This window comes from Drosophila santomea, chromosome 3R (genome assembly GCF_016746245.2).
Source record: "Drosophila santomea strain STO CAGO 1482 chromosome 3R, Prin_Dsan_1.1, whole genome shotgun sequence".
Classification (NCBI taxonomy): domain Eukaryota; kingdom Metazoa; phylum Arthropoda; class Insecta; order Diptera; family Drosophilidae; genus Drosophila; species Drosophila santomea.
Genome location: NC_053019.2, coordinates 24,809,648 through 24,835,383, shown reverse-complemented (window position 1 = coordinate 24,835,383; position 25,736 = coordinate 24,809,648). Strand labels below are relative to the sequence as shown.

The window sequence follows — 25,736 nt, the reverse complement described above, 5'->3', positions numbered from 1 at the left end:
TTGCTTATCGATAGTTTAGATAATTATTATCTCAAAACTTTCTACTATAATACGCATTTTTGAAGTAGATTTTACTTGAACGTAAGAAACTTAACATTTTGAGTTTTATAAAAGTCGGAAATTGAAAAACCAAACTTAGATTTTCAAAACAAAGGAATTGAAATTTAGTTTTTTTCATAAATATTAAAATCCGTAAAACTCTGAAGAGATTTAAATGTGACCGCTTTTCGACCACGGTTTTTATCCACTTCCGCGAAACGGTCATACTGTTCGCGCAGGCGAAAATGGCCTAAAGCGTGAAATGTTTAATCCGTTGTTGTTTCTCCTCCGCAATAGTTACTAATAGAAACAAATGCAAAATGGCTGTTTAACGTTTAAGTGCAGCGACCGCCGAAGATCGTGGAAAATCTGCATGAAAAGCGGCTCGCAGACAAATGGAAGGCGCGTGAAAATGTAGCAGACACCTCTTTATCGCGAAAACGAATATCGGTGCAAAGGGAAAAACAAAAACCAAGGAAAATACAGCCAAACGCGAATGTGAATGTGAAGGCAAAGTAAGCGAAAAGTCCCCCAACTTTTTTGGGGAGTATCGAGTGCACCACATACGTTTTCAATATATATTTCGATTGCATTGAAAGCAGAGACTTTGACAATTTTTCCCCCTTTCGTTGTTGCTGCTGATGTCGTTGTTGTTGTTCGGTTTGTTGCAAGTTGTGTGAGTGTGTCTTGTAATTTTGTTACGCAGTGGAGCGAAGTTGGAGTTTTGTGGAATGGAAATGGAATGAAGTGAAATGAAGTGGAGTGTAACCAAACACGAAACGGAAAAGCGGGGAAAAAACCTTAAAGCGCAGCCTAAGCTTTAGTCGTACGAAAAATTTCTCAAGCGCTGCAAGCCAGTCTTCGCCAAAGTAAAGCCCCCTTCCTCCTCCTCACCCCTTTTTGCATAATAAACGTAAAACTTTGCGCCCACTTTACGCACTTGTTTTTTATGCTTTCCGCGTTCAGTGCACTTAAAAACTTAATTGGATCCCCCGTCGTTGGTGTTCATGTAGCGGATTTTGCTGTTTACTATGTAAATATTGTTATATTAGCGAACGTTAATTTACAAGTTAGAATGATAATAGAAAATGTTATTAATGACTGAGATTTTAAAAAGTATTTTCGGATTTCTGTTTAATGCAATACTTTAAAAGTTTATATACCAGAATTTCTTTAGGCTACCTCTACATTGTGTGCTTGTTTAATTTTAAACAAACTACTGTGCACAAGGTAGCGGTAAATATTTATACCTTAAGGTCCACTCTTTTCAGTGTTAGAGGTCCGTACCCCCTTTGGAGAAATTCCCCTCGGCGCTTCAAACGCTGTAACTTCGCAAATTTCACTTTCACATTCGTCGTGGGCAGTTACAGCGAAGCCAATTGCTTGGTACTTCTTTTATTTTTTTGTTTTTCTTCCCCACTTTGGGGCGTTTCAAATTAGAAAGTGTTTGCGTATGTGTGTGTTTGTGTGTGCGAGGCTTTGTGCGTGTGTGATGCGAGCGGCATTTTCTCAATGAGTTTGGCTAATTATGTAGCTCATGTTCGATAACCGCCGTAAATGGTGAAAAGTCTCCGCAAATTGTGTCAACTTTGGAGACTGTAACTTTACACCCCCCACATAATTTAATTTTAATTAGCGCTCGTTAACAGCTTTCCACCACCCCTCGCCATTTTGTCGCCCTCTTGAAATTGCAATGTGTGGGAAATTTAATTTGTTGCATCCAGGGGGGGAAAGGAGGGAGATAGAAACAGTGGGAGACGGAAAAAATGAAATGAACAACACTAACGAAAATGCAAATTGAAAACTACACTTACATACAGTTGTGTAACCATTAACACAAACTTTAAAATACATTTTTTTTAATACATTGATAAATATTGAGTTCTGTATCTGCTTCATTTAAAGTTATAAGTAAAGCGTAGTTAAAATGTTTTTTCTGGGTACTAATTAAACCAGTTCTGAAATATAGAATAAAAAGAAATGTGGGTTATTTGAGCACAAACAAGTTTTAATTAGCCTGTAAAATACTTGATCATTTTTTAGGATTCTTGATTTTGGAGCTTTATAAAATCCCTATTCATTTGGCCACCACTTTATTTATACATAAGTATGTACGTACATATGTATTTCAATCATTTGCATTCCGCACACAAACATTAACAGAGCCACCAATACACATGCACCTACATTTGCCAACAGTCAACATAAATTAGTGCGAGCAACGGCACTTGGCAACATGCAACAATAACAACAAAAGCGACATGATTGAAGCAACAACAACACCGACCAAGGAAGTTGCCAACTGTCCCGCTTTGTCTCTCTTATTGTCATTTGCAACCATCCCGCTCTGTCTCCCTATTGTCATTAGCGAGTTAGCAGAGCGCCGCTCTAATAACAGCGCCTTTACATTTCCATTTGCCAAGTGCAACAACCCTGCGTGGGTGTGTGTGTGTGTGTTTGCGTGTGTGCGTGGTGTGTGTGAAAATACTATAGAATTTGTGGCAATAACAATGGAAAATGGGAAACTGGCATCGTGGAAAACTGGGTAACGCTTTTATATATAATTTATTCCAATTTTAACTGCTTTTTACGGCCTTCTTCTTGTCTGTTAATTGTTGTTATTGCTGCCTGTAAATCCCATGCGGACAATCTGTTATTTTCTCACACCGGTTGTTGTTATTATAATTTCCCTACACAGAGAAAAAAACCCGTTTAGTATCGCAAAACGTTTCTTTTTGTCTTTGAGAAATCTTTTTGTGCAATATCATGCAAATTTAAAAAGAAAGTTTAAAATTATTATTTTAATAATATTGTCTTGCAATTTAATTATAGGTATGATTTTCTTTTTCTGTTTCTCCGTTGGATGTCTAGAAGGGAAAGGTGCCTAAGTCGTTGTAAATAAGAAATGGGGGAAATAAAATATAATTTCTATATATAGACAGTCCATACATGTGTTTGTTTATATGAAATGTCTGGACGCGTTTTTATCCGCTAGTTTTCAAAGTGTAAAGGTAAACATTCTTTCAAAAACAACATTGCGTTTTCTGCAGTTTCTGTTTTTAAGGGAATCCTTTAGTTTACTTTACAACTGTGCACTACTAAACAAATAGTCCAGTTTTATATTCATTACCTATGCTTATTACCTTGTAATAGGGGGTCAGTTACATGCAAGTGAATTATTCATGAATATTCACTTAGGAGCTAGGAATGACTTTTGCAGGTTATTAAAGTCATAAACGATTATTGGTTTAGTGACTAGCAGTACAAGTTTAATTGTGTCTAACTTTAACTACTAAAGATATGCAAGATATAAAAGTATCTTGCGGATACCAAAAGTGTTTATGAGACCCAGCTGCATGTCTCAGGTTTCTGAAGATCAAGTACTTGCTGGTGCCTAAAGTGTGTTTTGGGTTACTGGCGCTTCTAAGTTGTACTTCACTCTTTAGAGTACAAACACACTTCTTTCTAATTTGCTTTCATTACCTAATTCGTGAGGTGCGTGAAAGTTGACCCCAAGGTTTCCGCGCTCGACTTAAGGCGACATGGAATCGTGGAAAATAAACCTTGGGAGTGTGTGCTCCGAAATGCCTAATCGCAGCTGTCTAAATAACCTGTAGAAGGTAAAAGATATACGGGGGTTACTTGCGATAAGGTCGGCAAACAAAATACTACTTATCGTTAAATCAATAAACCACACAAAAATTCTACTTTTCATTTCAGTTTGGATTGAAGCGGTGCAGGCGACATAAGAACGCGATAAACCCAGCGCAGGTCGACCGATAAGCGAAGAAGCCGACTGGCGACGATAAGTAGGATATCTGAAACTATATCAGCGATATAGAAGTCGCATCCGGAGGAACCGGAGCGAGCATGTCGCACGGTGGAGCCGGTGGCGGTCTGGGAGCTCAAACTGTTGGAGCCGGCCAACTTGGAGGCGGTGCAGCGGCCGCTGGCGGTGGAGAATACCGCGAACTCCACTGGACGGTCTCAAGCGTAATGGACTCGTCTCGGGTCTCCACCTGCCTCATATCGATGCTGCTCATAGTCTACGGCAGCTTTCGGTCCTTGAACATCGAGCAGGAGGCACGCGAGCGGGAGCAAAAGAAGCGTAATGAATCGATGACCAATCTGCTGACCGGCGAGCCCGTCGAGAAGGAACCAAGTATGTGTGAAATGGATGCAAAAGCATAAGGAATGTTTTATAAGTTTCAGATCTGTATTTCACAGCGGATAAATTCGCCACTCTGGACACGATGCACGCCCTGTGTTTGCCCCTCGGAGCTTCCATCTCACTGCTCATCATGTTCTTCTTTTTCGACTCGATGCAGCTGCTCTTCGCCGTCTGCACAGCGAGTAAGTGTGGTTGAAATAATAAATATGTACATATATATTTCTGCTTATCTGCCTATGGTTTCCTTTGAAATCATTTCGAAATATTAAAGTATTCATTTGAGAATACAAATCAGTGCGGGGTCATAAGCGACACTTCGTATCACATTTAAGCGAAAGCTTTACTTTACTTTAAATTAAGGAGCTGGTAAACCCATTACTCATACTCATACTAATGAGTATGAATACCAAATTTAAGTTTAGAACTCGAATGTGATAACAGCCATTATTATCATTAACTTGCATACGTATTCAAGGAAGATGCCATATCGTACTTTTTGCTTTACTAATTGTCCAATCTCTGTCCACAGTTATAGCCACCGTGGCGCTGGCCTTTCTTTTGCTGCCCATGTGCCAGTACATCATCAGGCCATGCACGGATGGAAAGCGATTCTCCTTCGGATTCTGCGGTCGCTTCACTGCCGCGGAGCTCTTCAGCTTTACGCTTTCGGTATCGATTGTGTGCATTTGGGTGCTCACTGGCCACTGGCTGCTAATGGATGGTAAGAAACGATGTGAAGACATTCGTCAGAGTTTCCTGTAACAACGCCTTTTTTCCCCCCTTTTTCCAGCAATGGGCATGGGCCTATGTGTGGCATTCATTGCGTTTGTGCGTCTGCCCAGCCTTAAGGTGTCCACGCTGCTGTTGACCGGCCTGCTCATCTACGACGTCTTCTGGGTATTCCTCTCCTCGTACATCTTTAGCACCAACGTGATGGTCAAGGTGGCCACGCGACCCGCCGATAATCCAGTGGGCATCGTGGCCAGAAAGTTGCATCTGGGCGGCATTGTGCGGGACACACCAAAGCTGAATCTGCCCGGAAAGCTTGTTTTTCCCAGCCTCCACAATACGGGCCACTTCTCCATGCTGGGGCTTGGTGATGTGGTAATGCCGGGCCTCTTGCTGTGCTTCGTCTTGCGGTATGATGCGTACAAAAAGGCGCAGGGCGTCACATCGGATCCCACACTGTCACCGCCCAGGGGAGTTGGCTCCCGGTTGACATACTTTCATTGTTCCTTACTGGGGTAAGTCGTTGAGTAAACAGAGCGAAAGTTTAGGAAGGCTTAGATGTGGGTAGTTGATAAATACTAATTTCCGTTTCATTGCAGTTATTTCTTGGGCCTGCTTACAGCGACGGTCAGCTCCGAGGTTTTCAAGGCGGCCCAGCCAGCGCTGCTGTATCTAGTGCCCTTTACGTTATTGCCGCTCTTGCTGATGGCCTATCTGAAGGTACAGTCAATGGTTGAATAGTTCCGAATCGAGTGATATCTGTAATATTTTGTTACTTGTTGCAGGGCGACCTGCGGCGCATGTGGAGCGAGCCGTTTATCGCGCAACAACCATCAAAACAACTGGAAGTCTGAGTGTACTCTATCTAAAAGCAAAGAAAAACAAACAAAAAATCAAGCAACAAACAATGTGAAGAACACACATAAGATCTAATACTAACGTTTGTCTCTTAAATAACGTATTGAGTATGTATTTTTTAACTCAACTTAACTAAGTTTCGTTTTAAGTTAGGTGATCCTCGTTTTCATAGTGAAATAAAAGCAAAAACCGAGTAATTATAGTTTTTAGCCTAAGCGGAAAGGTTTTATATATTCACATATATATATACGTCATTCGAGAGTTCATTCAAATTGGCTTTAATGTCTCCAATCATGCAGATAACTAGCGAGTAGAACAAAGATCAAGCGAAATATTAGTTACACTTCATAGGCATTACTAATATCTCTGTAAACCATAGCGAAAAGACTAGAAAGAAGACAGTTTGAGATTCGAACTTCGATCACACATCCATGCGAAACCTGTTCCGGGCAGTACGTTCTGTAAATACTTAAGTTATGTGTAATAATAACAAACCACCATGCAACAAATAATAGTTAGTAAGCTCGCCTTCATACACATTTAATCGCGATCCGTATCCGTTTCACTCTCTCATTTCCGTCCTTCGATTTCCCTGTTTTGTCACCCAATGTTTCCCACAGAAATTCACGACCATAATGATGTTTTTGCCAAAATGCATGTGTTCGTTGCAAACAATAAATCAATTAATAATGCTAGACAACAACTGTTGCACTGCGTGTGTTTCACAAAATTAAGTTTCAAGAATTTTAATTATTTACTATTAACGCAGCTAACAATAAATAAATACTGTATGCATATGGAAACGATAGTTACATATTAATTTTAAGTAAATGCAATTTCGAAACGTATAGAAACAATAAAAATGTGAGATTTAAAACAAATGGTCGGTTCATTTTTCTTTGGCAATAAGCTGGTTTTACAAGAATTAGAAGCAGTATCGCTTGTGCGAGAGAATTAAAAAGATCCTTTTTAGACTGTTTCCATTTAAATGTTGGCGCCATTTATTCCCATCATTTTATTTACCAAAGTTTCCAACCTACCGGTAATCGTGTTTTTATGTGCAGCACGGTCACACCTTATCGGCTAAATTCCCGTTAGCGAGTACAGCCTCCCATTTAGCGGAGCCACCATCCATTTAGAACATCGGTACAACTAGTATCGATAGTTATCTATCATACGAATCGACTTTCGTCCGGCTCTAGTTTTCACGCTCGACGTTTTTTCGTTTAAAATCGCAAAAAACACAAACAAATCAGTGATAAATAATATTGCAACCAAGCGGTAGCTCAAGCGGAACTGTCGACGCATTAATTACGATTACGACATAAAAACCATCCAGTGTATGTGCACTTCAGTTGTTGACTAACTTGCCACTAACGCAAAAGAATATTTTGAGCGGATGTGCGTGTGTGTTTGTGTGTGTGCGAGCGAGATATCATGCACTTTGTGTAGAAAAATAAAAGTATAAAAAAGATGCCGAGCATTTAGATAATAGTTCAACCGCAAAGTGAGTTATTTACATGTGCTGAGTGGCTAATTTAATAGTATATCTGATAATATTATAAGCGTGTTCCACGCGCATATTGCGATGTGACGTAGGCGTGGAAATTCCTGTGGGAAATTTTTCACCACCGCGCGGCTGTGTGGGTGTGTGTGTGTCTGCTTGCCTGTGCATTTGTGTGAGTGGGTGTGTGTGGGCTACGCCGCAAGTTTGTTTTCGTTTGCTTTTAATTGCCGAGAAAAGGATTAATTGTGGCACTGAAAATGCGTGTTACTTAATGTAACGTGCAAACATGCGTGAATATTCATTACATAAATGCTAATTTCTCCATACATTCTTAAGAACAAAAAATATGTGCTTAAGTCTGGGCGCTTTTCATTATCTACGCACTTTGCATATTTGTGGCTTTAAAAATGTTATTTTGCTTTTGCTGCTATCAAAAGGTCAGGATGTTGAATAACTATGAATTGGGTTGCAAAATCAATATGTTTCATTAATATTTTGTTTTTGTTAGCAATACATTCTTATCAAGTTAAAGTTGGCAGAATTCCCCCAATTCGTTAAAAACGTTAATCCTGTGCGTCAGAGAATAGAAATAGATCGTTGCACATCAGCCCAATATAGTCGAAATACATATGACAACTAATCTATACTATTAATGGATTTGTAATTCTTAAAGAGCCCAAAGATCCCAAAAATGGGCCTGTTTTTGCCAAGAAACTTGACTAAACCGCAATCGCTTTGCTTGGCTGACATTTCAGCGCTTTTGAAACGGACTCCAGCTGGGTAACTCGTGTGGCAAACTGAACCCAAACCGGCAGAGGCAGCGGCAGCAGGAACAGGAGCAGGACCTGGACCAGCGGCACTGGCAACCACCTGGCCAAATGGGTGGCAACAGCACTGGAGCGAACACGAGCGCCTTTAGCGCAGGCGGTTACATTGGGCCCACGTCGGCCAGCAGTCATCACAGCCTGGGAACTTCATCCGCAGCAGCGGCGGCGGCAGCAGCAGCAGCAGGAAGCGACCTGATACCCGCACCCATTGGCACGGGCCACGCCATGGGTGTGTCCTCGTATGCGTACGGAGGCACCAGCTGGGAGGAGTTCTGCGAACGACACGCCCGTGTGGCTGCCTCGGATTTCGCCAAGGCCTGCATCACGTACATCAATGGCAATCTGCCGCCGGAGGAGGCGAGGAACATCCAGCATCGCAGCTTTGCTCAGAAATTTGTGGAATCCTTCTCGGCGCACTATGACACGGAGTTCTTTAAGCGGAGGAGCACTCTGAAATCGGGAGCGGGCTCGCTGGACTTCGAGGAGGAGCACGAGGTGCCGAAGCTGCTCTCAAAGTCTCTACTAAGACGACTATCATTCAAAGGACTGCGCAAGGGCAAGGTGAGTTGATGTTCTTCTCAAATCGCTTGATAATCATACTTTCATAAGACATGTTTTGTTGTCCGAATTAACCATTAAGAAGGTCACGAATCACGAACGAAAAGTATGCAGATAAAAACATTCACTTTAGCATTCTTTGCATTCTGTCCATAAGTCCGATTAGAGCTTACTGAAGTGGTATTACTATCTTCTACTCGATGTGTTGAATACGACACGATTATCAGAACATGCTGTCAATTATGCAAGTCTTTCTTTCAAGTTTGCAGCTAACGAAACATTTCCCATTGATTAGAAAGCATTTGAGTGCCAGGATGTTTGATAGTCGGCAACTCCGGCTATATTGTCACCACTTGTTTTAACTGTCAAAGATTTCTCTGCTACAGGCCTTCTTCCACAAGAACTCGGATGATGTGGACGGCAGCGGTGGCAGCGGCAAGCAGAGCAAGACGAAGCTGGCGAAGATCGTGGTGGAGTGCCGCAAGGAGGGCACCGTGAACAACCTCACGCCGGAGAGTCTGGATCAACCGACGGGCTCCCAAAAGTGGGAGAAGTGCCGACTGGTGTTGGTCAAGGCAGTGGGTGGCTACATGCTGGAGTTTTACACACCTCACAAGGCGACGAAGCCGCGCAGTGGAGTCTTTTGTTTCCTCATCTCGGAGGCGCGCGAAACCACGGCTCTGGAGATGCCGGACAGGCTGAACACGTTCGTCCTGAAGGCGGACAACAACATGGAGTATGTGATTGAGGCGGAGAGCGCTGAGGAGATGCGTAGTTGGCTAGCCACTATACGCTACTGCATGCGAACGCCACCCACTCAGCAGCCAACGATCGAGTCGGACGGTGTGATGGCGTCCGCCATGCAAACATCGCCCACAAATCCGAGTCCCAATCCCATTGGCGGCATTCAGAATCCCCAGTACCAGCAGCAGGGCGGCTCCAATGGCAATCTGGTGGGAGGCGGAGCTCCACTCACCTCATCCCTGTCTGCAGACAGTGCTTTGGGCCAGGGAGGTGCCACATCTGCCAGCGAACTAAATGTCATCAACGAGTTGGGCACCACACCGCCCTCGGGGCCACCAGATATACCTGTGCGACCCCATCGTGGTGAACAGCGCCTGTCCGCCTCCAGCAACTTCGATGGCATCGAAGGCACCGAAAACGATGCAGATGTGGCGGATCTGACGGCTGAAATGAGCGTCTTTCCCTGGTTCCACGGCACACTGACGCGATCGGAAGCTGCGCGAATGGTCCTGCATTCGGATGCGGCCGGACATGGATACTTCTTGGTGCGACAGAGCGAGACGCGCCGCGGAGAGTTCGTCCTGACCTTTAATTTCCAAGGACGGGCGAAGCATTTGCGGCTCACCATCTCGGAGAAGGGTCAGTGTCGCGTGCAGCACCTGTGGTTTCCCTCGATCCAGGAAATGCTCGAACACTTCCGCCACAACCCAATACCTCTGGAATCGGGCGGCACTTCGGATGTGACTCTAACCGAATGGGTGCACTCACACAGCAGACTGAATGATCCGACGATGGCAGCAAATCATGACTCAGGACAACTCAACGATCTTTCCACGAATGGCAATGGCAATGGAAATGGAAACGGCAATGGCAATGGCTACGATAATGGCCAGGGATCCTCGATGGCATCGAATGCGGCCGGAGGAAGTGCATCGGGAGCTGCTGGCGGTGGCCATCCGTCGCCGAGACATGTGAGATAGCCAAAATTTTGGAGTCAATTCAGTGTCAGTGATGGTTTTTTATTTTACTTTGATTTCAATTAAGTTGTTATCATTTCATATCAACTGGGCTGGGGCTTGAACTGTGAACTGCTGAATGTGTATAGCTTAGTAAATAACTCAAATTCAATTATATAAACACAACAATTGATGCCACAGTAAACTGCTCAATCAATAGAAGTAACAAATTTGAATTACAAGCTGCATAACTTGCATAGCTTAATTTCAAACAAATATTGGTAATTTTAATAGAGAATTGGCAACTCTTAGTTTCGAGTAAATATGTTGTATTTTAGTTAATTTGTGTTTAGTTTGATTTGATTGTCGCATGCTTCATGTTTCGCCACACACCCCAGACCGCCTTAAAAATTCTTCAGACTAACTAATTTGATTTATTTTCCGTACAGTGCAACGAAGTGATTACCATGAATCTGAGTGTTCGCCTAAAGACAAATGAAATCGAACTGCCACAGGAGCCAACACACGTCTATTTTCCGGAGCAAGTCTATTTCCATTTGGATCCCACAACGCTAACAGTGCACGGATCACCGCCAACGGCCCAGAATTTCCTGGACCAGCCACATCTGCGGGCCTCGAACGCCTCCCTTCAGGCAGCTGCCCATCATACGGCGGGCTCTGCCAGCAACCGGCATCCCAGCGATGGTGGCAGCAACAGCGGCGGAGCAGCAGGTGGATCGGGATCCAGTGGTGGAGCCGCCGAATGCACCGGACGGGCCGTCGATAATCAGTACAGCTTCACCTAAGTCCGCGCGATCGATCCTCAACTGCATTTCGTGGCTTTACCAGCGGAACTTTACTTTTGTGCCATTTTAATCATTGTCCTGAAGGAGAGAGGAAAATTGTGTTTTCTTTTTTCGCATCCAATGTGCGTTCTTTGCTTTCTTGATTCACTTGTTTCTATTTTAGTTAGTACCTCTTTTGGAAGACATGAAGTAACTGAACATTATTATGTATACATTATATAGCTAAATGTGTGTGTTCATTTTAAGTACATCAATGTTGTATGTATAGAAAAGAAAAACCTACAAAGAAAAACCTAAAAAAAAAACGCAAATGAAAATTGTACGATTTTTGTGGGCACCAAAGGTGCGACTCATGCGAATCCTAAAACTTCCTGCTTTACAAAACAAAAATACATACATATATACTATACTTATAAATATAAATTATATATACATAAATATATATTGAAATTGGTAAACTACAATAAATGAAGTTATGTAAAAGTAAATCTCTGTTTAATTGTTTAATTTGGTCGGTCACTTGACATAGCTTTCATAAAAATTAATAAAATTTGTTTGGTTATAAGATGTACTTAAGGTTTTTTAGAGGCTCGCCCAATTATTTATACTAAGGCTTATATCGTATTAAAATTAGTTTATAATTAGTTTAAATTTTCGTTTTGAAAATGTTGTTATGGTTCGCGCCCGTGCTAACTTTACAGCGTGGTTTTGACGAGTTGGCAGGTCTACTTCTCTAACAGTTTTTGTATTTTCTGACCTACGAAGCGATGGTCACATTGCCATGCCGGCAAGAGGCAAAAAGTTGACAATTCGAGGAAAAGCTAAAACTCTCGAAGGATATGGAGCTGGAACTGGACGTTTTGGATTCCCTGCAGGCGTTGTCCTACCAAGGACCCTGTCTGCAGCAGGAGAATCTGAGTCGCGCCCTGGACGCGGGTATCGGAAGTCCGGACTTGCGGGCGGTGATCCATTGGCTGGCCCACGAATTGCACATATTGAGAAAAACCGATGAGCGCGTGAGTTCCAGCAAAGCGGATAACGATGAATTCGCCTTCGAGCTGTCCCTGCTGCTCACCGAGTTAGGCTGCCCGTACCGCCGGCTGGTGCAGGGAGCCATAGAGCAGCGCTTCCAGGAACGGCAAGCACTGCTGCAGCTGCTGGAGTACATCACATCCGAACTGATGACCACCAAGATGGTTCTGAAGTCGCAGCCAGTGGGTCCCTGCAAACGCTCGAAAGCGGACTCAAATATCCAACAGGCGGTCGAAAGTCTTGCCAAGGATCTACAGCTAGGCGAACTGCCCAAGAACATCAATACCAAGCTGCTTTTCGAGAAGATAACACCCCGTTTGGAGCAGGCCATTAAGCAAACTAATCCCCAAGTGCTCAGCGATCCGCTGTTGAAGCTAAAGAAGCCCTTGACTGATGCACAGTGGCGAGTTCTGGATTCCCTGCATCGAGAACTGGAGGCGGAGTACAATCTGCGCCGGCAGATGATGACCACGCGCCTGGAGGCCACTGTACAAAGCTTCCAGTGGTCGGAGTCCATGCGTCAGCGCTCCAATGAGATCATGGACCGCTTCAATCGCAAGATGAGGGAGCTGGAGCAGTTTAGAGTGGGCGGAGAGCAAACCGACATGGTGGCCCTGTTGGCAGCTCGCTCCGATCTGGCCATCATCGAGAAGACGAGCTCAGCGAATGTGAGGAAGAACACGGCTTCCAAAATACAAAAGCATGTCATTGGTCAGGTACCCGATCGCGGAGGCAGGGCCAATGAGCATGCTCCGCCGCCACCAGAGATGCCCTCGTGGCAGCAGCAAAGGGCTAGTGGTCCTCCAGGTGGCGGACGCGGCGGAGGAGGTAATTTTAGAGGAGGCAGGGGAGGAGGCGGCGGTGGAGGCAGGGGAGGCGGTGGAGGAGGAGGAGGTGGCGGTGGTGGTGGCAACTGGCAGCAACCTCAGCAACAGCAGCAGCAATATCAAAACCAAAGTTACCAACAACGTGAACGCAGCCGCGAAAGAAATGACCAGCAATGGATCGAAGGGAGCGGGCGTGTGCAGGGCACAGGCTGGAATCCGCAGGGCGGACGTGATGGAGGAGGACGAGGCAGAGGAGGAGGTCGTGGAGGATACCGTGGCGGGCACCGATGATCCCTGACTGCAAAAAGCCGCAACTTAGACCTTAAAGGACTGATCCTCTTGTAATCTACTAACATTACTCATCGTTGCTGCACGCATAACCTAGTTTAACTTATTGCGAAATCTAATGAATTTGTTTATAATTGCAAACGGACAGCTATTTATAAAATAAACTATATATGTCATCTATTTGCCAGCAAATCTCGCGTGTCGATTGCGCTTTTCGGAAATCTGGGTTGGGTGTTTCACTTTCAACGGGTTGGTGATTAGCCACCTCAGGTTTACATTATAGTCAAATTAATCAGATAGATAATGGGGGCAACGGCACAAAGCATTCAGTTGTTATTCCCATGCTGATGCTATGATATGTGACTTGAATTTGATATTACAATTTATTTAATTTAATAATTAAATATTCAATAAGAAATAGATATCTGTCAACGCCTTGTTAACTAATATTAAGTGCTAGTTGGAGTTAGATATGCACTTAAATGGAGAGCTAGTTAAATTTTAGCTATGCATAGGTCAACCTATGTATATAGAGTGTATTGTAGAACCATCAGTGTTTGGCTATGACCTTTAACTCCTCAAGTTGTATTGATAAAGTTAGACATACTTCCAATTTGTGTAATATAATTACATTTTTCAAAGTGCGGTTCGATATTATTGAACTGTCAGCCGCTGCAGAACGTCTCAATAACGAGCTTGTGATCTTGCCCTCAATCCCCGCAAGAAGTACGCCCCTGTGGCAGGTAACCAAGCATCAGAGCCAGACACACGCGACACTCAGTTGCCATTAGCGTCCAATCCAGTCATCAAATGTGCCGGCTATAGACGGAGTATATCTCTCAATCTGTCTATATATATCGCAACCACTGCGAGCCGCAGGCCGGTGGACAATTAACGTGGTCAATCGGCGTGAAAACCATGTCGAAGTCATCATGGATGGGCCGAGTCGGGCGCTTGGATCAGTTCAACCGAAGCCCCAGATCGGTGAGGTCGCAAGTTTCCCACATTCGAGTCCTACGATCTTAACCAGCTCAGAATGCTCATTAAACTGATACTGGCGTTGGTAATTGGCTATGGCGGCATTTTTGCGCCTGGCAGTGCACAAAATCTGTTGGATCGACTGCGTCCGGTGAATATGACCCGCTTCGATGACGGCATTAAGGTGGTTTCCGGCACCAAAGTGAAGCGGTACGAACGGCTGACCGTTCCGCTGGGAGGTCCTGTGGGCATTCCAGGACCAGCTGGACTTTTGGGACCTCTACTGCCACCACAGCCATCGTATTTGGGATACACATATGTGAGTATTTATGGCTGTTCAATTATACCCTTGCCTTTATTTAATTTATATATGAACCTCTATTAATTTGTAAATTACACACTCATTTAGCTAACCATTTAGATTTCTTTTGTGTTTTGTGTTTCAACCATGGAATTACATTATATTGTGCAGATCCATTTTCAATGAAAAGAGTTGTTGGGGAACTCACACATTTTTTGCAACTACCATTTAATTTTATAATAATCTGAAATGCTAATAGCGCTTGTTATAGTCCCAATTTTTTTTCTTTCGCAACTTATACACTTTTTATTCCGACATTTGAATTATTTAAGCAGTTTGATCTTGACTTTATTTTATTTAATTTATATTTTCCAGCAGTTGGTTCCTCAGTGGCAGGCGGGTGCCAAACTGGTGGGCGATGGGGAAGGAGCGGGCGTGGCCGGAATGGTGTCCTTTGTACAGCTACCCTACAACTCGGACATTAGGGTGACGATCAATGTGACTGGATTGCCGCCCGGCAAACATGCCCTCCACATTCACACCTTCGGAGATCTCAGCGATGGTTGCAAGTCCACTGGCGGGCAGTTTCCCAATAACTTTGTAAGCTCCCCTATAAGCGTAGTTAAATTTGATATGATTTAATGAGTTTTGTATTCATACAGCTCGGTAATGTGGACACCAAGGATGATGGCAGCATCTCGGCGGTCTTCCAGAGCATTTACCTGCAATTGTTTGGCATCAATGGCATCGTAGGACGTTCGATAGTGATACACAGCAAGGCCATCGATCTGAATACCGCTCTGAATGCAGAGGTCTTCTCCTCCTCCCTTCAGGCAATGCCAAATCCGCTGGCCTATCAGAACGAGGAGAACTCACTGGGTGCTGCCATCGCCTGTGGGGTTATTAGTCTTATGAGCACAGCAGCCAGTGCGTCAGGTATGACAACAGCTGCCCCAGCAGCACCTGCAATGGAAAACCCAGAGATTTAACTTGTATTCATATGCACTCTCTTAATAAATAATTTGTAGTTACTCAATTGAGGCTTTGATCAGTGCCAGTGATCAGTGTCCAAAAAGTTTGTTTTATTGTTTGGTATTTATTGTAATATTTGGCTACATTACACTTAGATTCGCATAATTAGCCAAACTGTTATGCTGTTCCAACTTCCACGCGTTTCCTGATAGCCCAATATCAACCAATTTCGAGCTTATCAAATTCAGCTCAGCTTTAATGGCCACTACGTGCGGCGCATGCGCAAAGGTCTGGGTCGCCCAATGGGCCAAAACTTTCTTCGTCGGCTGCCCGCGAATCGAGTGGCCAGTTGCCCGTGGCGGTTCGCGATGTTCAAACGCGAAAATAAAAGTCTTCCCAGCCTGGTGCTGATAATACTGCTGGCTTTCGGCTCAGACCTGGCTCAATGTGAGTCCTCCAAGGAGTCCTCCGATTTGCCGCAGGCCAAGTTCGAGTGGCCCTCGTTTGCGTGGATGCGAAATAAGACCACGAAGGTTAAGCCCTCGTTGGACCTGAAGAATGACTACAGCCAAATGGAGTTGGCCAACTTTGGGGACTTTGATCGTCATCCGTGCAGAAGAGTTTGCCAGGAGGGGCAATCGCAGAACTGCTATTACCAACTGGTGGTGCACAATTACCAGAGACTTGGACCGGAGTGTCAGAGGTGTCAGTACGATGAGCGGGCCTGTGCCTCGGAGCATTGTATTTATGGCGATGGAGTCGCTAATCCTGTGATGGCTGTTAATCGCCTGGTTCCAGGACCTTCCATAGAGCTCTGCGAGAATGACACTGTCGTCGTGGATGTGCTGAACTATCTAAGTGAGCCAACAACGATGCACTGGCATGGAGTGCACATGCATAGAACCCCCGAAATGGATGGGGCACCCTTCATTACCCAGTATCCTTTGCAGCCTGGCGAGGTGCAACGCTACGAGTTCCAGGTGGATCGAAGTGGTTCGCTGTGGTACCACAGCCATGTGGGCTGGCAGCGGGGATTCGGAGTGGCTGGTGCTCTGATAGTTCGCCAAACGCGACAGGAGAATCAGCACGCGCAGCTGTACGATTATGATCTGGTGGAGCACACCCTTATGATTCAGGATATCTTCTACGAGTACAATCTGCAGGATGTGCGGAATATTCTGGTGAATGGCAAGGGTCGCAATCATCTTAGCCAACTGCCCGACAATGATAACCGTCATCGGTATGAACGACTTCGCGTTACTCCTGGCTATCGCTACAGGATACGAGTTATCCTCAACGGCATAGCCAATTGTCCTGTGGAGTTCTCCATCGAACAGCACAGGCTCTTGATGATCAGCACCGATGGCAATGACATTGAACCCGTGCTGGCCGATGGCTTCTTCTTGACCTCCGCGGAGCGTTTTGATTTCATTTTGGATGCGAACCAGTATAAGAAAAACTATTGGATTAGGATCAAAGGCTATGAGCAGTGCGAGGGTCGAAATCTTTATCAAGGAGCTGTGCTCAGCTATCGCGGATCTGCGCGCTCCGAGTTGCCACAGGGTGATATTCTGGATAAGCAAACTAGTCGGGCTGCAGTGGAAGATCCAGTCTTGGTCAACGACTTTCGATTTAAGCCTGCCAATTCCAGCGCCATATCCTCACTGCGCCAGTCCTTGGACAAGGATAACAATGTTGGCACCGTGGCTCTGCGATCCGTGGATCCTGTGCCCTGGACTCGTTACACCAAGTTCCTGACCCACTACTCCAGTTTCGGTTCGCGGACAGCGCCAAACGGAGAACTGCAGTTTCAAATCAGTGATATTTCGTATAATTCCCCTGCAATATCCCTGCTGCAGGGCAGGCATCTCTACCAGGACGATGGGTACTTCTGCAATAAGAGCTCCCTGGCCGCAGAAGGACGCAATTGTGAGCGCGAGATTTGTGAGTGTGTGAATGTGATGCGGCTGCCGGCCTATCGTCCTCTGGAGATGGTTGTAGCCAACTACTTGGAAAGCACACATCCTTTCCACATACACGGCTTCACTTTCCGTTTGGTGGGCCAGGGAGTACTGGGCAATCTCAACGATCTGCGCAATGTGAGTAAAAGTTATAGAAATAGTTTATCTTCTATAAACCTATTATCCTTGTTATCGTCACAGATTCAGGAGCTGGATCGCAGAGGTCGTCTTCCTCGCTTATCGGATGACAGCGCTGCCGTGGCCAAGGATACTGTGCAAATTCCCGGACAGGGATACATCATTGTTCGTTTCATCTCCAATAATCCCGGATTTTGGCTATATCATTGCCATGTGGAAGCACACGCCGTCCAAGGAATGGTGGCGGTGTTGAAGATCGGCGAGGATCACCAGATGAAAAACATTCCGGCACGTGTGCGCTGTTGAGCATTTGCTCTTCGATTTATTATAATCATTTTCGCCACTTAAAGTGCGCACTTTTTGTATCTGGGTGACCTGAATTTGCCAACTAGAGTTAAAAGATTATTTATTTGAATTATTTATTTTTTTTTATTATTTATTTATTATCTATTTTCTTTAACAATTAAAGTTGTATCTGATGTTGCTGTATGTACGTACTTCCGTTTTTTATCTTTAACCTTTTTAAGTTCCAGATTATTGAACTTATTAAACTCATTACCTGCTATACACAAAAGCGTGTTCATTTTAAAACTAATCGCTTGGCCTTAACTTATCTGCTTAAGGCACTCAGAAGTGTATTAATAATCTAACGAAGAATTTACCCCCATCAACTTGCGTGTTGTTTTGGGCTATAAAGCCATTTAAAGAGCGGTAGTTATAAATTTTACGACCTGTACTTCTACATGGGAAAATTGCTTTTTGATTAGAAAAGTCGGTTGACATCCATCGAATTATAATTTGCATTTGAGTGAAGTATAAAGTAAGTAAGTCTGAAGTGAGAATTAGAAATCTGATCGAGCTTTTCAACAACGAAGTGAGTCTACCGTTGAAGATAAGATTGGATTGGATTTTGTTAGATTCACGGCAGAAAGATGTCGACACTTGAAAACTCAGCCCAAAAAGTCTGAAATACCATTTCTTCGAGTGCCAGCTGCAGTGTTCGATAAGAAGAAATTGAAACTGTACAGAAGTTAACTGGGCTCTATTGAAAATTCGAAGGGAAATCCACAAACCTTATTGGGGATATATGGTTCTTATTGTTGTATGTGATGAAGATTATGATGTTCCAAGCACTTGGGTTTATTCCTTTTTAATTGGCTTATGTAGTTGATTGGTTCGTATCAAACTAAGTACTTAACTAAAGTGGCCGACTAATGTGTTTATAAGGAAGTGGTTATCAGAAATTGTTCACCAGTTCAGTCGCACCATGTATACATCTCACATCGCTGTCTGTTGTGCCTTAGCTGGCATTTTCCTGGGAGCAGTGGTTCAGTGTGCTCCTTTTCCAGATGATCCTGCAGAGGTCGCCAACTTTTATGAATTGTTCAATAACCCCGATGCTCACCTATCGCTAACCAATGGTCCCGACACGGTAGGTTTAACTCACATTTTTTTTGAGATTGATATACTAACAATAAGCTCGTTTCAGACTCATTTCATCGAGGAACATGGCTATCCAGCTGAGCGACATTATGTGACCACTGAAGATGGCTACATCGTCAGCCTCTTCCGAATTCCATACTCGCACAATCTCCAGAACCAGGACGAAAAGCGACCAATTGCTTTCATACAGCACGGTCTATTTGCCAGCTCCGACGCTTGGCCAATTCTGGGACCGGATGATGGGCTTCCTTTCCTGCTCGCCGATGCTGGATACGATGTTTGGATCGGCAATACTCGCGGAAATAGATATTCGAGAAACCACACCTCTCGCTCGACAAGTCATCCGGACTTCTGGCGCTTCAGTTGGCACGAGATTGGATACTTTGACATTGCCGCCGCCATTGATTACACCCTGTCCACGGAGAACGGAAAGGATCAGGAGGGCATACACTACATAGGACACTCCCAGGGCACCACAGTGATGTTTGTGCTGCTTTCTTCAAGGCCGGAATATAACGACAAGATCAAGACGGCTCACATGCTGGCTCCTGTGGCCTTTATGGATCACATGGACGATGCCATGGTCAATACACTGTCTCCTTACCTGGGCTTTAACAATGTCTACTCGACACTTTTCTGTTCCCAAGAGTTCTTGCCGCACAACGACTTCTTCCTGGCTCTGATGTACAGTGTTTGCCTGCCGGGTTCGATTGCTTACAGATTTTGCAGCAGCGGTAGTGCAACAACTGAGGAAACAGGAAGAACTAACTCGGTGGGTTAAACGAATTCCTATGGTATTTATTTTTATTAATTGTTTTTTTGTTTTCCAAAAAGACCGCCTCTGCATTGGGGTTTGGAGTGATGCCTGCTGGTGTCTCCACGGATCAAATCCTGCACTACATGCAGGAGCATCAATCGGGACATTTTCGGCGTTTCGATTTCGGCACCAAGAAGAATCAGAAGGCTTATGGAGCGGAAACCCCTGAGGATTATCCAACTGAGCTGATCACAACTGAGATGCATCTGTGGTATTCGGACAACGATGAGATGGCCGCAGTTGAGGATGTCCTGCGGGTGGCCGAAACGCTGCCCAACAAGGTGATGCACCACATGGAGGATCCACTGTGGGATCATATGGACTTTTCAATGAACTGGGAGGTGCGCCATTATATCAATGATCCTATCGTTGCCATTCTGAACGAGTACGAGGGAAAGTGATACGGACATAGTCCAAATGCCTAACTGTACTTAGTTTTACTCGAGGTGCACTTCTGTTGATCCCATCATATCATATCATAAACGAAGGTATCACACTTCAGCATTGAACCGATTTGCACTTTACACTCGACACATATTTCCTGCTTACTCAAATCATAAGATTTCACTCGACTTTCCTTATTACGAAGGAACTTCCCCATTAAGAAGTTTGTGTTATAAAATACACCACTACTGCTTTTTGAATCTATAAGTGGTTTCTTAATCTTACACCTTTGAAGGGGGCACACTTTTTTTTAGATTATCTGAACATGTCAAGTGGCTTAGTAGTTGATAAGCCAGTCAGTTTATTGACGTCGTTTTGGAATACGTCAAGCTAAATAACTTTTAAAATGGGTTATTTGTCTTTTATTTGGTATTTATACCCGTTACTCGTAAAGTAAAAGGGTATACTAGATTCGTTGGAAAGTATGTAACAGGCAGAAGGAAGCGTTTCCGACCATATAAAGTATATATATTCTTGATCAGGATCAATAGCCGAGTCGATCTGGCCATGTCCGTCTGTCCGTTCGTCTGTCCGTCCGTCTGTCCGTCTGTCCGTATGAACGTCGAGATCTCAGGAACTACAGAAGCTAGAAAGTTGAGATTAAGCATACAGACTCCCAAGACATAGAAGCAGCGCAAGTTTGTCGATTCATGTTGCCACGCCCACTTTAACGCCCACTCTAACGCCCACAAACCGCCCAAAACTGCCACGCCCACACTTTTGAAAAATGTTTTAATATTTTTTAATTTTTGTATTGGTCTTCTAAATTTCTATCGATTTGCCAAAAAACTTTTTGGCACGCCCACCCTAACGCCCACAAATTGCCAAAAACTGTCAGTGTTTAAGACTCTCCTTCGCACTTCCACCAGCTGAGTAACGGGTATCAGATAGTCGGGGAACTCGACTATAGCGTTCTCTCTTGTTTATGTTTTGAAATTTTCCAAAATTCCAAACATATAAATGTTGTGCAGGACGCAGTAACTATTTCAGCGTTTAATTGGTTTTATTACTTTTCGATTGGCACGTTCGGGTATTTTGTGGATTATCTTGACAGTCTAAATATATATAATCAAACCACCGATAGTAAGAGCTACTTGAAACTAAACCACCTGGCTTCCTGGCACCTCTACAAAAGCTGAAATTCATGTGTTTGCCCACAGTCAGTAGGCATCGGACCATTGAGGACATAAGTCAGTAGAATGAACCGAGTTACGGCAAGTTTACTTATCCTGGCTGCTACTGCCGTGGGAGTTCATTCCGCAGCAATAGAAGCACCGATTGACTTCTACAAACTGTACGATAATCCAGAGGCCCACATTAGCCTCAAGAGCAAGGCAACAACGGTAAGTTGGATATTGATTGTTATTAAATGGAATTTGATTAAGTTTAAAATATAATTACCCACTTCAGGCTGACCGCACTGCCGCCCACGGATATCCCTCGGAGCATCATCACATAGTTACCGAAGATGGTTACATCCTGGGAGTTTTTCGTATCCCCTACTCCCACAAGTTGCAGAACCAGAACGTGAAGCGACCCATTGTCCTTCTACAACATGGATTGACGAGCTGCTCGGATGCCTGGGTTTTGCATGGACCCGATGATAGTCTGCCATATTTGCTGGCGGATGCGGGATTCGATGTTTGGATGGGCAATGCCCGTGGAACTTCCTATTCGAGAAACCACACGACGCTCTCCCCGGATCACCCACTTTTCTGGCAATTCAGTTGGCATGAGATCGGCATCTACGATATAGCCGCCATTATCGACTACGCCCTGGGTACGGAGAATGGTCAGGGCCAGGATGCCATCCATTATGTTGGTCATTCACAGGGTACCACCGTATACTTTGCACTGATGTCCTGGAAACCCGAATATAACGATAAGATCAAAACCGCTCACATGTTCGCCCCGGTGGCCATAATGAAGAACTTGTCCAATGGATTAGTGCGTGCCCTGGGTCCATATTTGGGTCACAGGAATGCCTATTCAGTGCTTTTTGGCTCACAGGAGTTTCTGCCTCATAACGAGTTCATCATGGCCATATTCTTCAATATGTGCCAACCGGACTTTATGTTGCGTCCTGTGTGCGAGAGTGCCGTGGCAAAACTTTACTCAGGAGGTCGTGTGAATATGGTGAGTTATATTTTGAAAAAAATTGTATAATAGATTCTAATAGTTGGTAAATCCTTAGACTGCTATGCCAGAAGGTATGGCAACACATCCGGCAGGCTGTTCCACTGATCAAATGCTGCACTACCTCCAAGAACAGCAATCGGGCTACTTCCGGCTATTCGATCATGGCACCAAGAAGAATCTGAAGGTCTACGGATCTGAGGAGCCTCCAGAGTATCCTGTCGAGTTGATCGATTCCCAGGTGCACATGTGGTACTCCGATAACGATGAGCTGGCCGCTGTGCAGGATGTCGAGCAATTGGCCAACATATTGCCCAATAAGGTGATGCACCACATGGCGGATCCGGAGTGGGATCATGGCGATTTCTCCCTGAACAAGGAGGTTCGCAAGTATGTCAACGAGCCAGTTATTGCCATCATGGAGGAATTCGAGTTGGAGAATGGTGGAACGTGATAGATTGGTTGCATAATCTCTAGTGGGATTTATTTTAAGTTTACAGATAAGCTAATCACACATAACCAAAAGTTATTAACACAGAGAAAATATTTAAAAAAACGTAAAACGTTAAAAAGCGTACAATTTTTTTCAAAATATAACTCACCGTATATGTTATTCCCCCCCGGCTTTAACATAAAAAAGTCGATAATAATATAAATATAGAAACAAGTTCGAACGATAAGATGTGCAGCTTAACTCCTTACAAACTTTAGCTCATGGATAGCCAACTTTTCAGACGCTTTTCCTTGTAACCACAACCGCTTTTCATTCCCCCCACCGCCGGCCACTTCACACATTTGATTTTTCCACTCGGCCAACTTCTGATTGCCAGTTGATAGCCGGCCAGCCGAAGGAATAATGCATATTCAAGCTTTTCATTCCCATTTCATGGTTCTTGGCATCATCGCATCTCCCCCAAGGGCCAAGTCGATTTCTGGGCTTTCGTCTGGCCATAAATGGGCCAGAGGCAGAGCATGATATTAAAACAGAGTCTGGCTTCTGGCTAATGGACGTTGGTAGATGGCAAGTTCAAGGCCACGAGTTGCGTGGGCCATGAATACTACCTAAGTCCGAATCTGGATTTGATTTAATTGGTCTTAATTTGTGGGCCGTGTAATCAATGGCACTGAATAGTTCTGTCTGCTGAGAAATACGCCGGCGATTACTTAACTGGATTAATTGAAGTTTACATGGCAGTGTGCTAGTGCTAATTTAGGAATTCTGTTTTCGGCGTTTAGGTAGAAATTGAAGTATTTTTTGACTCGGCAAAATGTTTTTCAGCACTCAGTCAACGAGGCGTGGCAAGTAAAAAACACACGGAAGCGTTAAATTGGCTCAAGTGTGCACAGCGCAAAACACACACAAAAACTATAAAGATATAGGAACAGGAGGTTGCGACTTAACGATACCTACTGTTTACTAATGGGTATATTGGGTGTACTGGGTCAAAGGTGATTGTGCGGCTTAAACTCGAAAGAAAAGATGGCAAAACTGAAAAAAAGAACTTTGAAGGAACAAAGTAGGCAAATAAAATATAAACATGGCTATATTTTGGTGTTAAAAGTGGTTAACCTTTTCCGAAATTTAGTCTACCCTTTAACTGTTTAAATACTGGGTATAGCAATGGAAAAGCACACAAGAAGAACTGAGCCAAAGTCAAGGCAACTGCACGGCGCTTTGAGCAAATGGAGCTGCAGTTGCAGACGGAAATGGAAAAATTTCCAAACACTAACTGCACAAACATTCCGCTGACTTCAAAGGTCTGAAGTCCGTTGGGTGGTCGAGAGCTTTTCTCCGAGTTAAGCATTTTAGGCGTCAAGTCATAAGGCCAAAACAGTTGCGGTTCCCAGACAAATTAAGGCAAACCAAAAGGGTCAAGTGATGGCGCTTCTGCCACTTTTTGGCCAAATATTTTGCATATGCTAAACTCGGTTTTTCATTTTCGCCTGCTTTTCACTTTGCTCGTCGTGTAAAAATAATTAAATTCTGCCGCACATTGTGGCATTTGTTTTCTTTACTGTGTTTTTTTTTTCCAACGCCATAGTTACAGTGGCCTGGTTTTTATATTGTGGCTGCCAGTGGCCACTATCTATGAGTTAGTTTGGCTCCTAAATTCCACACATAAGTGCTTTACACACGAATTTAATTCTGATTTTATCTTTGGCTTTATGGCTACGGTTACACTGTTCATTCCATTTGTAATCTTTATTATTTTACAATTGGTTTTTGTCTGGTCGCTAATGCGTCAGATTATAACTATTTATAGAACACGTCTGAATGCAAATATTTACGAAATGGGGAAGTGTTTCATATGTGATAGGAGGTGTGGTTTAGTTTAATGTTGAGTACTTTTCCGCAATATTCAACTTTATTTCGATTAATTTAGGTTTTTCCTGCATTACTTTGCCAACAAAACGATTTAAATTTATTTTCATGGTTAATTTAGTACTAACGTCTAGTGAACTTATTTATTTATTTTGCACTGTTGCTCACATCTTAAACTGCTCTTCTTGTGCACCAAATAATTGAAAGCCCTTACTGCTCCTTTCGTTATTTGAAGGCCATACTTGGTTACAAGGGATTAGCTCCGCAGAAGATTACCGAAAAGCCGAAGTCACGTTGTGTGCGTTTTGTAGGTTTCTACAAATTGAATTTACCTCCTACATTCACATTCGACCCTGCAGCAGACGTAAGTAATTGCTGTAATTGATTGTCAAAAATCAATTAGTTCTTGTGCTGGCTAGTTATGCTGTACCTACATATATATAATATAATACCTTACAACATATTTCGCTGGAAATGGTTGCTATTGTGCAAGTGCAGTCGAGTAATTGGGATGATATCATAGCCATTGTGCGTCCATTAATGTGCATTAAACCCAATAAAATAGCGTACACATCTGATTGTGTTGAACTTTAACTTGATTTACTAGTCATTGCCGATCGGATATGGCCATGCCAGCTAACTTGGCTGGACATTTATTGCATCGAAACTTTAATTCTAGAAATCAAATTACTGTGAAATGGATGCCAACATTGGTGAAATTCGTGCACGACACGGTTTGGCGCCTAAGGAATTTAGTATTAATTTATGGCACCATGTGCATCACGCATGTGTCACGTCCTAACCTTGACTGATCGCATTTGGTAAATATTTGGTATTCCTGTCTAATCTCCAGCAAACACAATGATTTGGCCCACTCCGCA

General features: G+C 43.8%; 7 protein-coding genes across 12 annotated transcripts; all 7 read left to right on the top strand.

Moving 5' to 3' along the window:
- The first annotated feature begins 259 nt into the window (after positions 1–259).
- Positions 260–6,531, top strand: LOC120452680 (signal peptide peptidase-like 3). Of its 2 annotated transcripts, none has more exons than XM_039637031.1 (7): positions 260–554; positions 3,760–4,201; positions 4,267–4,392; positions 4,740–4,931; positions 5,001–5,454; positions 5,539–5,659; positions 5,725–6,531. In XM_039637031.1, exons 2-7 carry the CDS (start codon positions 3,910–3,912, stop codon positions 5,791–5,793), a joined length of 1,254 nt encoding a protein of 417 aa, XP_039492965.1. In that variant the 5' UTR covers positions 260–554; positions 3,760–3,909; the 3' UTR covers positions 5,794–6,531. The 2 variants fall into 2 exon arrangements, with proteins under 2 accessions (XP_039492965.1, XP_039492964.1); XM_039637030.1 differs by having other exon boundaries at positions 4,252–4,392.
- Positions 6,532–6,969: 438 nt separating this feature from the next.
- LOC120452301 (SH2B adapter protein 1) lies at positions 6,970–11,683 on the top strand. 4 transcript variants are annotated; one of them, XM_039636437.2, is made up of 4 exons: positions 6,970–7,137; positions 8,060–8,692; positions 9,061–10,404; positions 10,839–11,683. In XM_039636437.2, the coding sequence occupies exons 2-4, from the start codon at positions 8,183–8,185 to the stop codon at positions 11,193–11,195; spliced, it is 2,211 nt and encodes a 736-aa protein (XP_039492371.1). In that variant the 5' UTR covers positions 6,970–7,137; positions 8,060–8,182; the 3' UTR covers positions 11,196–11,683. The 4 variants fall into 4 exon arrangements, with proteins under 4 accessions (XP_039492371.1, XP_039492370.1, XP_039492373.1 ...); XM_039636436.2 differs by having other exon boundaries at positions 6,970–7,304; XM_039636439.2 differs by having other exon boundaries at positions 6,970–7,304; positions 9,061–10,437; positions 10,839–10,973.
- A 278-nt stretch (positions 11,684–11,961) lies between these two features.
- LOC120453538 (protein FAM98A) lies at positions 11,962–13,534 on the top strand. The gene has a single exon (XM_039638289.1). The coding sequence runs from the start codon at positions 12,035–12,037 to the stop codon at positions 13,343–13,345; it is 1,311 nt and encodes a 436-aa protein (XP_039494223.1). The 5' UTR covers positions 11,962–12,034; the 3' UTR covers positions 13,346–13,534.
- Positions 13,535–14,326: 792 nt separating this feature from the next.
- Positions 14,327–15,679, top strand: LOC120452168 (superoxide dismutase [Cu-Zn], chloroplastic). Of its 2 annotated transcripts, none has more exons than XM_039636273.1 (3): positions 14,327–14,639; positions 15,000–15,221; positions 15,284–15,679. In XM_039636273.1, exons 1-3 carry the CDS (start codon positions 14,379–14,381, stop codon positions 15,608–15,610), a joined length of 810 nt encoding a protein of 269 aa, XP_039492207.1. In that variant the 5' UTR covers positions 14,327–14,378; the 3' UTR covers positions 15,611–15,679. The 2 variants fall into 2 exon arrangements, with proteins under 2 accessions (XP_039492207.1, XP_039492206.1); XM_039636272.1 differs by having other exon boundaries at positions 14,997–15,221.
- A 216-nt stretch (positions 15,680–15,895) lies between these two features.
- On the top strand, positions 15,896–17,998 carry LOC120453580 (laccase). The gene is made up of 2 exons (XM_039638339.1): positions 15,896–17,692; positions 17,756–17,998. The coding sequence occupies exons 1-2, from the start codon at positions 15,896–15,898 to the stop codon at positions 17,996–17,998; spliced, it is 2,040 nt and encodes a 679-aa protein (XP_039494273.1).
- A 943-nt stretch (positions 17,999–18,941) lies between these two features.
- LOC120451883 (lipase 3) lies at positions 18,942–20,600 on the top strand. Its single transcript, XM_039635890.2, has 3 exons — positions 18,942–19,124; positions 19,182–19,907; positions 19,970–20,600. Exons 1-3 carry the CDS (start codon positions 18,960–18,962, stop codon positions 20,351–20,353), a joined length of 1,275 nt encoding a protein of 424 aa, XP_039491824.1. The 5' UTR covers positions 18,942–18,959; the 3' UTR covers positions 20,354–20,600.
- A 950-nt stretch (positions 20,601–21,550) lies between these two features.
- LOC120454063 (lipase 3) lies at positions 21,551–23,191 on the top strand. Its single transcript, XM_039639072.2, has 3 exons — positions 21,551–21,739; positions 21,807–22,532; positions 22,591–23,191. The coding sequence occupies exons 1-3, from the start codon at positions 21,596–21,598 to the stop codon at positions 22,984–22,986; spliced, it is 1,266 nt and encodes a 421-aa protein (XP_039495006.1). The 5' UTR covers positions 21,551–21,595; the 3' UTR covers positions 22,987–23,191.
- Positions 23,192–25,736: the final 2,545 nt, after the last annotated feature.

Bases quoted from the DNA above. Each gene is read 5' to 3' on its own strand.
- LOC120452168 (XM_039636272.1), top strand. From the start codon at position 14,379: ATGCTCATTAAACTGATACTGGCGTTGGTAATTGGCTATGGCGGCATT. The intron at 14,640-14,996 runs GTGAGTATTTAT...TATATTTTCCAG, and splicing joins CGTATTTGGGATACACATAT to CAGTTGGTTCCTCAGTGGCA. The intron at 15,222-15,283 runs GTAAGCTCCCCT...GTATTCATACAG, and splicing joins GGCAGTTTCCCAATAACTTT to CTCGGTAATGTGGACACCAA.
- LOC120451883 (XM_039635890.2), top strand. From the start codon at position 18,960: ATGTATACATCTCACATCGCTGTCTGTTGTGCCTTAGCTGGCATTTTC. The intron at 19,125-19,181 runs GTAGGTTTAACT...AGCTCGTTTCAG, and splicing joins TAACCAATGGTCCCGACACG to ACTCATTTCATCGAGGAACA. The intron at 19,908-19,969 runs GTGGGTTAAACG...TTTTCCAAAAAG, and splicing joins AAACAGGAAGAACTAACTCG to ACCGCCTCTGCATTGGGGTT.
- LOC120453538 (XM_039638289.1), top strand. From the start codon at position 12,035: ATGGAGCTGGAACTGGACGTTTTGGATTCCCTGCAGGCGTTGTCCTAC.
- LOC120453580 (XM_039638339.1), top strand. From the start codon at position 15,896: ATGGGCCAAAACTTTCTTCGTCGGCTGCCCGCGAATCGAGTGGCCAGT. The intron at 17,693-17,755 runs GTGAGTAAAAGT...TTATCGTCACAG, and splicing joins ATCTCAACGATCTGCGCAAT to ATTCAGGAGCTGGATCGCAG.
- LOC120452301 (XM_039636437.2), top strand. From the start codon at position 8,183: ATGGGTGGCAACAGCACTGGAGCGAACACGAGCGCCTTTAGCGCAGGC. The intron at 8,693-9,060 runs GTGAGTTGATGT...TAACTGTCAAAG, and splicing joins AAGGACTGCGCAAGGGCAAG to ATTTCTCTGCTACAGGCCTT. The intron at 10,405-10,838 runs GTGAGATAGCCA...TTTTCCGTACAG, and splicing joins GCCATCCGTCGCCGAGACAT to TGCAACGAAGTGATTACCAT.
- LOC120454063 (XM_039639072.2), top strand. From the start codon at position 21,596: ATGAACCGAGTTACGGCAAGTTTACTTATCCTGGCTGCTACTGCCGTG. The intron at 21,740-21,806 runs GTAAGTTGGATA...TACCCACTTCAG, and splicing joins TCAAGAGCAAGGCAACAACG to GCTGACCGCACTGCCGCCCA. The intron at 22,533-22,590 runs GTGAGTTATATT...GTAAATCCTTAG, and splicing joins CAGGAGGTCGTGTGAATATG to ACTGCTATGCCAGAAGGTAT.
- LOC120452680 (XM_039637030.1), top strand. From the start codon at position 3,910: ATGTCGCACGGTGGAGCCGGTGGCGGTCTGGGAGCTCAAACTGTTGGA. The intron at 4,932-5,000 runs GTAAGAAACGAT...CCCTTTTTCCAG, and splicing joins CCACTGGCTGCTAATGGATG to CAATGGGCATGGGCCTATGT. The intron at 5,660-5,724 runs GTACAGTCAATG...TACTTGTTGCAG, and splicing joins TGCTGATGGCCTATCTGAAG to GGCGACCTGCGGCGCATGTG.